General features: G+C 39.6%; 1 protein-coding gene across 1 annotated transcript; it reads right to left on the bottom strand.

The window, feature by feature from the left end:
• Positions 1 to 4408: 4408 nt before the first annotated feature.
• On the bottom strand, positions 4409 to 7970 carry LOC121708912 (protein mono-ADP-ribosyltransferase PARP14-like). Its single transcript, XM_042091870.1, has 6 exons — positions 7926 to 7970; positions 6426 to 6663; positions 5906 to 6133; positions 5203 to 5336; positions 4786 to 4828; positions 4409 to 4638 (listed from the first exon to the last, which is right to left on the bottom strand). Exons 2-6 carry the CDS (start codon positions 6550 to 6552, stop codon positions 4538 to 4540), a joined length of 633 nt encoding a protein of 210 aa, XP_041947804.1. The 5' UTR covers positions 6553 to 6663; positions 7926 to 7970; the 3' UTR covers positions 4409 to 4537.
• Positions 7971 to 15870: the final 7900 nt, after the last annotated feature.

The following is a 15870-nucleotide window of genomic DNA, read 5'->3' as shown; positions in this document are numbered from 1 at the left end:
CTCTTTCATCAACGTCATCATCATCCTCCTCTTGAAGCAGAACAACACATCGATGGTCCTTTCCCAGCATTGATAGTAGCAAGCTACCTTGTTCCTGACAATATTTCTTCGCTCCAGGCTTAGAGACTCTCAGTTGATCTATACACAAGCTGGTCACCATCTTTTTGAAAGCATCCACAGCAGGTTTAACATAAGTACGCTCTCCTGACAGCTTGATTAGTGGACACTTTGGGTCAAAATTTACCACCACCTCACCAACTTTTGCAAATCTTTTCCATTCTTCTGATTTATGTTCTTCAATAAACCTTTTAGCCGCACAGCATTTGACCTTCACTGTGTCTACAACTCTTTTATGATTTTGCAGGAACTCTTGAAGGATCTGGCTCGCTTCCTTGACAGGCTCAATAAAACCAGTAACGATGACACTGTCAGGTAGGTTTGAAGATAACGTCAACAGTGGAATCTTCCCAGGTGTGTTGTACATAGTCAACACTTCAGTGTTCAAAGTCTTCCATTCTGACTTTCTGAGCACCTCCTGATCCTCAACCGTAAGGACCCTGAAAGCCAGAGTCTCCTTCATCCTCTCCATAGACTCATTCATGGATCTTTCTGAGCTTCCAGTCAAAACCACACCTGTGTCCTTGATCACATAAATGGCATGAATTCCACGGGAGAAGAAGAGATGATCAGACATCATCTCACTGTCCACTGCCATCAGGAACTCCACTATGTGACGGTCAAACTCCACCGGCAACTGTTTCATCTGCATTCTCTTCTCAAGGACCCAGGTCTTCACACTTAGGACCTCATTGGTAAGACCTGAGAGGATCATTTTCTTTCTGTTGAGTTTGTAATCAAGAGACACCTGGGGGCAGGAGGCTGCCATGTATTGTGACAGGCCATCAAGCTGCAGGAGTTTAAACATGTCAGCAGGCAAATCCATGCCTTCGGTGACACTGTTTCTCTCCCGCTCAAGCTGACTTGTTGTCTTCCTCACTATGTCATCTACTATCTGTCTCAGGTTATCTATGGCTTTTGCCATTCCTGCCAGTGTCAACTGTCCTTTAATGGGATCCATCTTCATGACAACATGGTCCTTCGCCATTGGTAGCAGCTCTTCTGCCACTGAGCTACACACATCCGGGTTCATCATCTTCTCAAGTGTTCCATATTTGGACATGATCTGGTGGAAAGCATCTGAGGTGTTCTCCTTCCAGCCGTCTATGTGTTTGGCTGTGAGTCCCTTCATCTTCAGCAGGGTTGGGAGTGGACTGAGCAGAATGTCTATGTTCTGCATCTGGTCATTGATGTGAGGTGGTAGCTTCTTATTCAGGAGAAATTCGTGCAGTGTTGGGTGAATGCTCACAGTGAAAGAGTCTGGAATCTTCCATCTTGGTCTGTCTTTACCACACAGGGCTGTGCCTAGAGACTCATAGTATGGATACATGCTAACTTCAACTTTGCAGATCTTGTGCTGCTTGTTTAACATTGTCTCAACATCTGAAATGTAGTGTAAGAGTGTTATAAATAACAAATAACAGTTACTTAAAAAGTAAGATGTTATGTATAAACTAATTTAGAGCAAATATCATACAACAGAGCAAATATAGTACAGGCAGAACTATACAGTACTACCCTGGGGCTTCAAGAATGTAACAACGGCAGCATTTTCCTCTGGTTTTGTCACAATAGTCTTCATTTCAACTCCCAGTTTCTCACAGTAGAGATGCAGCAGGTCTTCATTGGCCTGAGGTGGAAGACCTTCGATTCTCAAACAACAAGTGCTTTCCAGGACTCGGACAATCAAATTGTTCTGCTGAAACTTTTTGCTGAGTTCAGCCTCTGTCAGAAATCTCTCAAAATCTGAAACAGCAGTTTGGGGTTTTATTTATTTAACAGTCCACTAATATACAGTAATACATATTTAATTAGAATTTTTGAATGATGTATACCGATTGTGATGACTGATACTGTAACAAGCGTTGAATTCTTCCCAGATTCCCAGGTGTATTTGCTTCTCTATTAATGCTTTCTTTCTTGGGCCCATGTCTTTGAATTGCCTCCTTGCACAGTTTAACCTAATATGATAGTGTGTGTAGGATGTGTGCATAATCATTGGCCACACACTGTGTCTCTAACTCTAGGTTTCAGAAGAAAACCCAAGTTTGTTTGATTATCTTCAATATCATTCTGTAGTCCTACCATAGAATGTGAAACCTCCCAGTTGTTACTCTCACAGTCAGTCAGTCGGTGACATGTGACGCAACTAGTGTAGTCTTTTTCCTGATTTAGTGCATTGATAGTTACTTTTGAGATACTTTTTAGGATTGAATAAAAACCCATTGGTTTTCGCTTTGAAAACCATATTTATTCAAGTGTTAATTATTCACTGACAAGAAATATTTCTTATACCAACTAGATATTGATATATCAATTATTGATTGGCACATTATTTTATCAAAAACAATGTATCAATGAATTCAATTCAGTCAACATTTAAATTATACCAAATATGGGTGCTTTAAAATCTATTCAGACACGGTGGTGGCAAACGGTTTCATTGTTAAAGGGCTCTAACCCAAGGCCGTAGTCATGATGTCAACATTGGGGGGGACCAAATTTGTGGTGGTGACTGGGGGACCCCCAAACAGAATTGCAATACATTTCCTGCCATGCAAAAATATTATTAAAAATCACAAATAAGTAATTAGTTGAGTCAGTCAATTAGGCTATTAGACTATTCCAAACTTTTGACGGACATAGGCATGGATGGATTATGAACCCCTGGGCACAGATGCAAAAAGATAGGGGGGTCCGGGGGCATGCTCCCCCGGAAGATTTTTCACTTTTTAAATGATGACTTCTGGTGAGTTTTGTGGAAAGAGAAGGGAGGAGAAGAAACAACTTCATGCAGAGGCTTGGGCTTCAGGGCTCCCTGAGCTCTTGGGCCTAGTAGGCCCAATGGCCCATTCAGTAATCCATCTCTGGACATAGACCTGTGGTATCCCTCCATTTGTCTCCAAAATGTATATTTTAAAATAAATTACAAACTAGAGCATCTTTGTTAACCTCTATATTACACAGAATTTAATGGCTCTTTGACTAATTACTTACACCTGAGTATTTTTTTTAACTAAGACCTACGTACATTCAAATAAAAGCTGTAGGAGTGTTTCTACATGTTGACACAACACGTAATTTCTGTCAGAAACCAGGCTATAATGCATGGTATCACCAGTTTTTTTTTTTTCAAAGTTGTGATTTTTACGTTTTGCCTGCATGGATGCGCGATTGAGTGTGCGTGCAGCTAAATGTAACATGCAAGATGTAACAACCTTTTTGTAAGAGGCCTATAAACCGATTAATTTCTGACATTACTAGCATATGAATGCATTATTTATGTTGTAAGACGTGAAATGACTGACACGGGCATGCACAAATTCATCATAAAAAGGGCACTATAAGTTTCACTTTCGTTATCATTGCAAGAAAATAGGCTACAGTATGGAAAATGCTTAAAAGTTCCCTTTGAGTCTATTCAGCTACAAAAACAAATGGGGTTTCCTTAGCCTGTGCTACACCTTTCCAACAGGTTTTGTGAGAATTGTACCGGTAGCTTTTGCGATATTGTTGACATGTGGGCCTGCACCGCAGTATGGTGATTTTGATAGCGCACACCACCCAAGCTTTTGATAGCGCACCACACAAAACCACCAGGACAAACCATTCAGAGGTGTAGGCTACTCTCTCTGGAATCACTAAATTACTCTTTTATGCATTATTTACGTTTGATTACATTTCAGATGGTGGTGCTTATTGGTTTCCTGTAGTATAGCATTTTTTTCTTTCTTTATTTTTCTATGTCCGTATATTGGGGGGGACATTTTGGTCATATCTGAATATTGGGCAATGTCTATGGTGACTACGGCCCTGCTCTAACCCTAATACGATAGAAACTAAGAAATCAAACCTTGTTAGTGGAGTACATTGCACTGATATCAGCACCAATGTGTCAGCAAAGTATATAAATCAGGAAGAATCTCTGCCGTTCTTGATTGCTTTTCACATTACTGGTATCATTATAGCCAGCTTCATGACATAGTCACCTGGACTGCTCTGCGATTAACATGAGTGAAATAAAAGCAACAAACAAGGGCTCAACATGTATGGCAACTGAAAACCATTCGAGGTGGTTGAGAAAATGCCATTCGTGTGTAAAGCTGTAGGGCCCTATTTTAGTGATCTGAAACGGATGGATTTAAATATGTTTAGGCTGTGGCCAGTCCAAAATCACTATCTTGACGTTGTAATAAGTTCACCAGACGCCAGTTTGAACCTTTGGTTTTATTCTACAATGTAGCAATGGTCAAAATGAAGACAAACAACAAAAAATAGTATCTGTGTCCACTTTGACTAGTAATATGAAGGAGATTATATCTTGATCTATTGTGCTCGAGAACATTTTAAACACCAAAATATAACAAACAAATACCTTTAGGGTGTCTGAATGTTACGACAGCAACACAGGACTCGTAGATCAGCTCCATAGTGTATTCTTCCTCAGAAACACCACTGATGCTCTCAACTGTCCCAGAAGGTTTCTGGTCATCTCTTCTGGGATGTTCTCCACAACAACAGCTTTTGACCAATGAGTAAAAGTCAGCAGTGGCACTATTGCAAATTCCATTAACCTTACCCCTTATAGAGAATAATATAGCTTACTGTAGATTAATTATTGCATAATAGTGGTGCCAGCATATAGCTGCGGCTAATCACATACTGTACCTGTACATCTTTTCTCTGAAGGTGGTTTTTCAGTTCCCTTGTTCTGGAAAGGTAAACAAAGAATATTCTTTACACCCAAGCAATTGAAAATGCTTTTATGTGTACAGATGCTATGAAAAATATGCCGAAGAGGTTGATGGTGACTTGATATGACTCCAAATTTATATGGTCAGTACAGCTTAGTAGAGATAGACCGCTGATTCAGGGAAAGGCCTGGAGTTATTCCAAGCCCAGTTGCAAATAGCACGAGTGTTTAAGGTGATAACCATAACCTATGAAATACAAGCAATCTAGACAGGCACCATGCAGTTTATTATAGGTTGTTCTCAACAAATGTCAGTGCCTGCCTTTAGCAAAATGCAGAAGTATACCTCTCAATCTGGTTATTTCTATAAAACAGGTGGGGTGGATACCTACCATAAATGGTCTGGGAGTCGTCCATCTTGGTCTGTCTTTACCATACAGTGCTGTGCCTAGTGACTCATAATATGGGTACATGTAGACTTCAACTTTACAGATGCTGTGCTTTCTGTGTAACATGTCCACAAAATCTAAATGTGGTGTGAGAGATTTAAAAATGGTACAATGGTAAAAAGTACAATAGAAATGCTGAGGCACATACAGTATACACTACCTCAGCTCTCTGAAGGAGAACACAAGAACATTTAACTTTTGGGAATCCCGGCCTTGGCATGTTTCTTTCCAACCAACCTCTTCTCAGAGGTCCATACATATGAGATAATGGCTGGGTCAGCTAGCTAGCTTATATGGCATAGCACTGCTATGATCTGCCCATTTTTCCAATGTAAACTAGTATGTGCTTAACAATGCAGATAGAGGTAACATCTTATGTTCATCTTTAGAGAACCAAGGTTATGTCAATAACCTTGACATTGTCTTTCAGTCGATGCACTTTTGTGATGCAGGTAAAAATGCAAAAATCTTAATTTCTTTAAATGTATAATATAAAGTAACACATAGATATATCCTAAACTAGAGCTAGGCTTGTTTTTAGATGGATGCAAAGTAAGCAAAGGGATGACTACTTAAAATAATTAATTCAATCTATCCAGTCAATATAGCATGCATAGGACATACTCTTTAAGAGACTATGTGTTACCCTCTGGCTTGAAGAATGTGACAACCGCAGCATTTTCCTCTGGTATCATACTAATACTTTTTGCTTCAACTCTTAGTGTTTCATAGTAAACATCCAGGACGTCTCTGTTGGCCTGAGGTGGTAGACCTTCCATCCTCAAACTGCAGGTACTTTCTAGGACCTGGGCACTCAGATTGTACTGCTTGAATTTTTTGCTGATCCTGGCTTCATTCAAAAAATTCTCCACATCTGAAACACCAGCAGAGTATATTTCTTGTAGACATTCATAACTTTACAATATCTGTACCGTGTCTTTTGAACTAATTAGGCAATCTATATTAGATGCAAAGTTAGAAGTGCTACAAGAGGCTGTTGATTAGTTATAAGACAATGCCATCATATTTCACTGTATTGTTATATGTTTGTTGTAGATGCTGATGGGCATCTGATTTTTAGTCATTTCAGTCATACACAGGAAAAGATGCTGAACACAGTAAAAGGGCTGAAACTAATTAGCTTTACACCAAAGCCTGACACATACCATTGTGGTGGCTGAATGTTACGACAGCAACACAGGACTCATTGATCAGTTCCATATTGTAGTCTTCCTCAGAAACACCACTGATATTCTCCACAACCAAACCAAGTAGGCCTAGGTCACTTGACATGTTTTCTGGAATGTTCTCCACAACAACAGCTTTGGGCTGATAAGTATTGTCTACTTTAATCTCCTGAAGTGCCAGTACTGGAACAGAAGTGATGGTACTGGAACCTTCCTGCTGGGGAGCTACATGGGTAAATTGAAGACAATTATCATTAGATCAGACAGAGCAATATACTCTGAGGCTGAGGCTGATGTCTTATTGCTACAATTAAAACAGGGACGTTTTCTTTTCAAAACAAACAACTGCAAAACAGAATCAAACTTTGAATTTCAAAATGGCAGAAAGTAAACTGTTATGGTTGTTAGTCAGTTATGGTAGTCTAGTTGTTTTAAAATCACTGGAACCTACATACTTGAGTGGCTTATTGCTTTTCTAAAACGGTTACTACATATACCTGGCAAGATTTCCTAAAATAAAGGCACAGCTTCGAGAAATGTAACGATTTATTTAAAGATAGTCATTATTCTGCCAAAACATATATTTTTTCTATCAGAATGGTTGTCAAGCAACGCCGAGATACAGCAAATCTAACTTTTGCATCAGTTTGTGGTGGCACAGTAATATGGAATGAAATGTGGTCATTTGGGAATGGTTGTGCTGGGTTTTACAATGGCATTGAACGTGATTCAGCCAATCATAATCAAGGACGGAATTATCTATTTTAGAAACTGTGAGAAGATGGAATGCATTGTTATTTATAGGATGAGTCTACAGTAATCATGTGCAACAACAGAAGAGATCAACATTTTATGAATATTGTACTTCTAAAATAGTCTTTAAGGTATTCTAACTCATCCAAAGAAACAGATTGGTTCAGACTAAGCCAAGAGAGTCCTACATTTACTTTCAGCAGACACCTTTCATCTAAAGTGACTTACATATGTCAATTCAATTACAACTGGGGATTAAGTGCCTTGCTCAAGGGCACAAAGGTGGAACCCGTTCCTTAACCACTACGCTACTGTCCACACCCTTACACTGTACACAGAGGAAGAGACTAGGGCATGAAAATGGGGGCTCATGAACATGCCCCCAGAATGCAGCACTGTAGCTGCCTGGCAACTCTAGCTGTTGGCTCCAGCAATTTGAACTAGGTAGAACTGATTGTTTTAGTTTTTTTCATACGACAATACTCTGTGATCTTGAGAAACAGAGATCTATGTGCAACATTTTTCAAATTATGTAAGTACAGAACACTAGGTCTAACAGTACCTCTGTATTTTTTATATACTGATAATAAGGTAGCTGACCAGGTTGTAGCACTCAAACTTTCACAAGAAAAATGGGGGTTGGGTTGTAATCAAGTCAAGTTTTAAATGTTGTCAATGAAAATTGACGAAAACCCTGCATAACATGCCGAAGAATTTAACACTTACCTTCAGTCTTGTCAGATGGTGTTATATCTGTTGCTTCATTGGCTGGTACCTGGAAAAGGAACAATTGTGTCACTTATTAAATAAAAATTATGGGTAGGGATTTATTTCAACTCTCATATTCTCACAATAGAGATGCAGAAGATCTTTGTCAGCCTGAGGAGGCAGACCTTCCATCCTCAAACTGCAGGGTCTTTCCAGGAGCTGGGCAGTCAGACCGTACTGCTGGAATTTTTTGCTGAGCTTGGCTTCTGTCAGAAATGTCTCCACATCTGCAAAAGCAGCATTGTAGTTGAATTATACTTCATAGTGGATTTCTTTGTTGGGCTAATTATAATTTAATGAAAAGCAAGACACTGTAGGTGAAATACATGTGCAATCAAATGAATAAATGTTTTCTCTAGAGTTGACAATATTATCATTAGGAGATTGATTAGTAGTACAACCATGATAGTATTTAGAGGTTGTTAAAGCACAATCAACCACTTACTATCAGGGTGAATGAATGTCACAACAGCAGCATGGGACTCATAGATCAGCTCCATAGTGTATTCATCCTCAGAAACGGCACTAATGTTCTCCACTATCAGTCCCAGAACGTCTTTGGTCATGTCTTCTGGGATATTCTCCACAACAACAACATTGGGCTTACACGTATCTTCAACCTCCTCTTCCTGAACTTCAATACCACATGATGCACTGGGTCCTTCACTCTGGGGATCTTCAACTGAAAAAGGGTGTGAGTTGTCTTTGCCTTGGGTAATATCAAACTCTGTGTTCTGTTCTATGAATGCTACTGAAGCAGTGGAGGAATCTTCTATCAGATCCTTGTGTGTGATGAGCATAACAATATAGAGATAAGCAACTTCAAAAGTATATCTAGACATGATGTTTGGATGGTACAAATGGAAAAGGCCTCTCTATCATATAACACAAGCAGTCGAGCACAACAAAACTATGGAATTTAAAAATGCATGTCTTGGAAGTGGTCCTTGCCAGCAACAGTGGAAGGAAGACATGTTGGTCAACTGTTCTGTATGGATGATGATATTCTATATGTTGGGACTTGGGATGAGAGGACCTGCAAGTAGGTGAACTAGCATAAATTTAGAGGTAAAGCCTGATAATTAAAATATGATAGACACGTTCCTGAATGAACATAAAACATGGATCTTACTGATTGTTCCTAATGAACACAAAACATGGATCTCGCTGATTGACCAACAATGTCTCTTATAAAGATGTGAGTAGAGAAAGGAAATTGCCTAATATATGTAAAACAGTTTCCATCTGTTCTATAGACGTTTCCTTTGTTGCCTTGTTAGCACACATACCATGCCCTACAAAAGGCAAAAAATGGTAAAAAAAAAGGTGTGCTAAGATACATGTAGGTACCTTCAGATAGACCGTCAACCCCTGGAAATGGGGTCAGTTGCCTCCTTGAAAATGAATAGCAACTTGCTTCAGTTCAGACAGACTACTAAGGGAAGTGTTCCAATGCACACAAACTTAAATTAAACTTCTGGAATTCAAAACAGTCCTCATAAAACTGTAAAGGTTTAGTAATGACATAAAGTTGTTCAAATGTAGGATGGATGGCTTAAAAATAAAATATAAGGCTACAGAGGATTTCATAATTGCATGGCTATATTGAAACTGCAATTTCCCATTTCAGTGGTTCTCAAACTGTGGTACGGGTATTTATATATCAGTTCAAGAAACACTGAGGATCAGTAAGGATAATCGTTCCACAGGAAGGAGCGTAGCAGCACAGCATTTCATAGTAGGCCTACACAAATGCAATTCTTCTTTTTCCTCTCCTCAGCTACCATGCCTTGTTGGTTAGCAATGAGTACACTGGTTGGCGTCTGTTGACTTTGACCGGGGCCAACTTTATCTTGTTCACTTCAGAGCCAATCGTGAAATCAACCCAACCCAGTCACATGGCTACACGTGGTAGCCTTGCCACCCGATACACCACACACTTGTAGCCTATAGGCCTACTATCTGATAACACAAAAGCTCAAACTTACCGATTTTCTCTCCGAGCTTAGATGTATCTTAATCTGCTCCTTGTCAATGGTGATTCCATGATGTTTTTGGAGCAGGACTCTCTTTTGTTCTGAGAAATTCACAACCGTTACCATGATTGGCATAATAATAATAATAATAATAATAATAATAATAATAATAAAAGGCCTAAAATTAGTAATGGGGATATAATCGGCATCGACTTCGCCAAAATAATTACAGGTCTTACCTTCCTCTAATTTGAACCAAATAGTAGCTGAGTCGCCTTTCTCGTCATACTCCACCACACAGTCTCCCCCGCCAGATTTCTTCTTACTTTGAAAATATATTTGGACTTTACAGTGGCTGGATGACCAGTCACCCTTTACGAAAACACAGTATGAAGAATCGTCGCCCATTCTGCCATTCTCTGTTGTAAGTTATAACTGAGTTTTACTTTCGTTTCAGGTCATAATAGCCTGCGTGTAGCGCATAGCGGTGATATAGATAGATAGATAGATAGATACTTTATTGATCCCCAGGGGAAATTCAAGGTCTCAGCAGCATACATACAAGACAAACACATTCTTTAACAGCAGAAGAGTAATTAAAGTATATAATATAAAAACACAACTAAGCAGTAAGGACAGTAGAAGATAAAGAATATGCTAAATATACTAAAATACAAATTATACTAACACTTAATACAATATATAAAAATATACTAAAATACAAATAACAAAATTACAAATTACAAACACTTAATCTAAATCAATTCTAAAAACAGTATCCACATAGTGGTGATTAATAAATCAGAGGCGCTTGCAATGACTGAGGCAGGGACAGAGCCTGTGATTCTCTGTGCATAGTAAGGTATGGTAAGGTGCTCTAAGGTGCTCTGTGTGAATGAGTGTCATGGTGGTAGTGCAATGGTGATAGTGGTCATGGTGATAGTGCAAATGAGTAAGTCAACAGTGCAACAATGCAGAAATAAAGTAAAGGAAAGTCTATATATCTATATATTTAACTATTTAAGAAAATGTATAAGTGTGGCCACAGTTCGGCTGTGGCATGGGGGGGGGGGGGGTTATGCATATGTGCTAATGTGCTAATATAGCACGCAAACAGTGAGGCATAAAGACAGTGGTACAAGTGGCTAGTGGACAGACAGTACCAAACATGGAGGGGATGAAGAGGCAGACAGACTATGCAGAGAAGTCTATCTCTCCTCTTCCCTTAAGTGAGGCATTGGACAGTTCAATGGCCCTGGGGACAAATGACTTTCTCAGTCTGTCAGTTGTGCAAGGCAGTGAGCGAAGTCTCCAGCTGATCAGGCTCTTCTGTTTAACAATAGTGCTGTGGAGTGGGTGACACTCATTGTCCAAGATGTTGATCAGTTTGTTCAGGGTCCTTTTGTCAGATAGTGAAGTGATACACTCCAGTTCAGCTCCCACTACAGAGCCAGCTTTCCTTACCAGCCTGTCAATTCGCCCCACATCCTTCTTCCTTGTGCTTCCACCCCAGCATACTACTGCATAGAAGAGGACGCTGCAACAACAGACTGGTTGAACATCCTGAGGAGCTTACTGCACACATTGAAGGACAGCAGCCTCCTCAGGAAGTACAGCCTGCTCTGCCCTTTCTTGTAGAGTGCATCAGTGTTGGCTGACCAGTCCAGTTTATTGTCCAGGTGGAGACCCAGATACTTGTAGGTGCTAACCACCTCCACATTGACCCCATCAATGTGAACTGGTAGCAGAGTGGGCTTAGACCTGCGGAAATCCACCACCATCTCCTTGGTCTTTGAAGTGTTAAGTTGAAGATGATTGAGTTTGCACCATTGCACAAAGTCCTCCACCAGGCTCCTGTACTCCTCCTCCTGCCCGTTCCTGATACACCCCACAATTGCAGTATCATCAGAAAACTTCTGCATGTGGCATGACTCGGTGTGGTAGCAGAAGTCAGATGTGTACAGGGTGAACAGGACTGGAGAGAGCACAGTTCCCTGTGGCGCTCCGGTGCTGCAGATCACAGTGTCAGAGAGACAGTTCTTCAGTCTGACGAACTGTGGTCGCTCGGTCAGGTAATCTGTAATCCAGGCTACCAGGTGAGCATCCACACCCATCTGCAAGAGCTTGTCTCCCAATCTGAGGGGCTGGATGGTGTTAAAAGCACTTGAGAAATCAAATGACCGCTTTATATATGATATTTTTATATATATTATATTTTTATATATATTATATTTAGATATGACCGCTTTGAACACACACCTCTCACGGAAGTGCGCTCCATAATAACACATGCCAATGGGACAATTTACTAAATTGTGCGCATGTTTTACTAAATTAAGAGCACAATTTAGTAAAATGAGTACACTATTTAGTAAAACGTGCGCACAATTTACTAAACCGTCAATCATATAATTGTACATAGTTCATTAAGAATCAAGAACAATATAATCTAAACATATTATTCATGTTTGGGATGTGGCTTGCACAATGCCCCTTACTGAGGTCAAAGCTCTGTGCGGCCCAGTGAAGTACTTATAGGCCTACATCAAACTCATATGGACTTTGTTTTGTGCACCCTAATGACAGCATCACGCTAGAAAAGTTCCTCAGAATGGACCAAACTGTTTGTGAATGTAGACTTCATGACGATGTGCTTGATTTTATACACCTGTGACAATGGGTCTGAATGAAACATTCAGTGATTCAAGGGTTTCGTGTCCTAACACTTTTGTCTGTAGCCTACAGTATATATTGCCATATAGGCAATGTAAAGAAAAGTACGTCTTTTAGAAACTTGCCAACTGACTATATATTTAAACAACACAAATTGTGTTACTGGTACGCCCACAACATACAGATATTGTGCTATTATGTTTCTTGACAAAAATGTGACCGGGCAAAAGGATGTTGTCAATTGTAAAGAGAAAAAACTGTAAGGACATTCTGTTTGGAGGCTTGGGATTTATTTATAGGCCTATATTTTTTTGCTAAATATAGGAAAAGTATGTGTATTAGCTAGAACAAGACATTCTGGCACTGGAACTTGATGTTGAGACCAGTGCAGAAATGTTCTTTTATTCACAAGCATTAGGGACAAGTACCAACCCCAAGTAAGACGAGGACTAGGCTACAATGTTACCTCCTGCTTCACACTAACCTGGGAAAGCCTCATAGACCATGGTTCTCAAACTGTTACAGGTACCACTGGTACACAGACTCTCTCTAGTGGTAGCCTACTTTGGGAGTCTCTGAGATGTTTTTTTTTTATAATGACGAAATAATCACTTCAAATTATATAAAAATACTGTATAATAAAACAAATCCTTAACCATGCGACCCCTGAAGTTTAATTTAAATTAGATCTAAAAAGAAACAATGCAAAACAGTATGTACAAATTAAAATATGTAGCCAATTGCTTTCTGAGGTGGTACTCATTGTGAAAAGACATAACTTTGATGTCTCAGGTCTGATTTTATGAACAATTCTTCATATTTATTTCTGTACTTGATATAGAATAGTGGAATATATTGCTCAAAAAAGCAGAGCATCTGTCATGCATCTGTAGCTGAATATTATGGGATCAAGGTAACAATTATCTTGCTGTCTATCAAAATAGCATATAATTCTTTAAAATGTTCTTTTATTCTCAGTGTGCATGAAATGCTTACCACTAGATGGTGCTAAATGATAGAATAGTCAAACATGCAAAACAACATAAAAAGGATATATTCATTAATATCCTTTACCAACCCCACTCCCACTCGAGTAGCCTATTGCTTAATTCTACTCCAGCCACTCCAGCTACAGAGAGGGACTTCACTTATACAAGAGACTGTTTTGGGTAAAGTCACACCCTTACAAATTTCATATGACCATGACTCATTCCACAAAATACCGTTTGTCTTCTCTATCATCAAGTTATTCAATTAAGCTAAACATAGCCTTAACTCAAAACAGCTGTTAGACCCACTGATAGGCCTACATCTGTAAAAATGTCAAATGGAGCTTACTGCACCTTTATTATAACAACATGCAATATTCATGACTGAATGTGTGGATGGATTAATGTTTCCCCCAGTCATCCTATTTTGAAAGCTGATCTAGGCCTACCTGCGGGTATCATTGGTCAAATTTTCTACAGGAATGACATGTTTTGAACGGGCACTGCTCTAGTAATGCATGTACTGTAGTAATGCAGAGACAGGCATGTGGTTGAAATGTTGGACCACTAACAAAACATTATACAATAGAAGCGATTAATAGAAGTGAATACTAATCTGCATTTATTGCATAGAGGTGATTAACATTTACAGTTTTTATATGTGTGTGCTTAACCTTATATTTTTTTTCTGTGCATCAACTTGGCTTAGTCAGTCATTTGCACTCTCCATGTCACGATTTTCTAATAAAGGCCATGCAACCTCTTTTATCAGGAGTGAGTGGCTTTCTGCTTGGGGCAGACAAGTTGTAGTCAATTAGGAATATCTTGTGGAGTAGCATACCATGACCAGAAATGCTGAAGGATGTACAGGACTGTGCACGGGACGAAGGGCCTTGGTCAGACAGGTAACCAAGGACCCAATGGTCACTATGAATGAGATCCAGAGTTCCTTTGAAAGGATGATAGAAGTGTAAATAAGGACAAACATCAGTGCATCACTATGGTAGAGTGGACAGATAGAAGCCAGGAGTTTCCCAAAAAGCACCTCAACGACTGTCAGACCATGAAAAGTAAAATCATCTGGTCTGATGAAACGAAGACTGAACTGTTTGGCCACAATTCCCAACGGTGTGTGTGGAAGAAACCAGACACTGAGCTGCACTGATGTTTGTCCTTCTTAAAGCTTTTCTCATCCTCTCAAAGGAACTCTGAATCTCATTCATAGTGACCATTGGGCCCTTGGTTACCTGTCTGACTAAGGCCCTTCATCCCAGATTACTCAATTTGGCTGAGCGGCCAGATCTAGGAAGACTGTTGGTTGTTCCAAACTTTTCCGTTTGAGAATGATGGTGCTACCGTGCTCTTGGGCACTTTCAATGCTGCAGAAATGTTCTTGTATCCTTCCCCAGATCTGTCTTCACACAACCCTGTCTCGCAGGTCTATGGACAATTCTCTTGACCTTGTGGCTTGGTTTTCACTCTGACATACACCATCAACTGTGAGACCTTATATAATGTCAAGTGAATTCATTTAGGGACAGGTGGACTCCAATCAAGTTGTAGAACCATCTCAAGGACCATTGATAGAAGTATGATGCACCAGAGCTCATTTGCAAGCGTCATAACAAAGGGTCTGAATACTTATGTAAATAGATTATTTCAGCCTTACAAAAGCTTACAAAACACTCCTAAAACCTGTTTTTTTTGTGGAGTGTTGGAATATTGTATTAATGAGAAAAAAAATGAATTGAATCCATTTTGAGATGAGTCTGAAACATAACAAAATGTGGAAAACTTGAAAGGGTCTGAAAACTTTCCGGTTGCACTGTATAGCCTAACATTGTTTGCATCAGACTGTCATGACGAGTGCAGAGGAGCGCCAACAAAGTACACCTTACGCCTAAAAGAGATAGAATATAGTAGCCGGATTGATTGATCAAGGGGAATGTCAAATGTGTGAATCGGCACAGCTTTACTGAACTTTGTCTGTTATGCTGTCTACTTCTTGTCCCTGTGAAATAAATAAAACAAGGGCACAATATAATTACAATGAGAGCACAATTTACTAAATCATGCTCTCCATACAATATAATTTTTTTGCAATGGCCACTTCCAAACTCTATTGTCTCCTGCTTCTTAACACCCGAATATGTCACTGTCATTCAAAGTTATGCGAGTATAGCAGCCCATTTCCTTTGGCAAGAACAGATCTTGTACAACCCGTGAGTGGAACTCACATACTATGATTGACGACGGATCCTAAGT

The sequence above is a fragment of the Alosa sapidissima genome, chromosome 5 (assembly GCF_018492685.1).
Source record: "Alosa sapidissima isolate fAloSap1 chromosome 5, fAloSap1.pri, whole genome shotgun sequence".
NCBI lineage: Eukaryota > Metazoa > Chordata > Actinopteri > Clupeiformes > Clupeidae > Alosa > Alosa sapidissima.
This window is presented reverse-complemented; position numbering and strand designations above follow the sequence as displayed.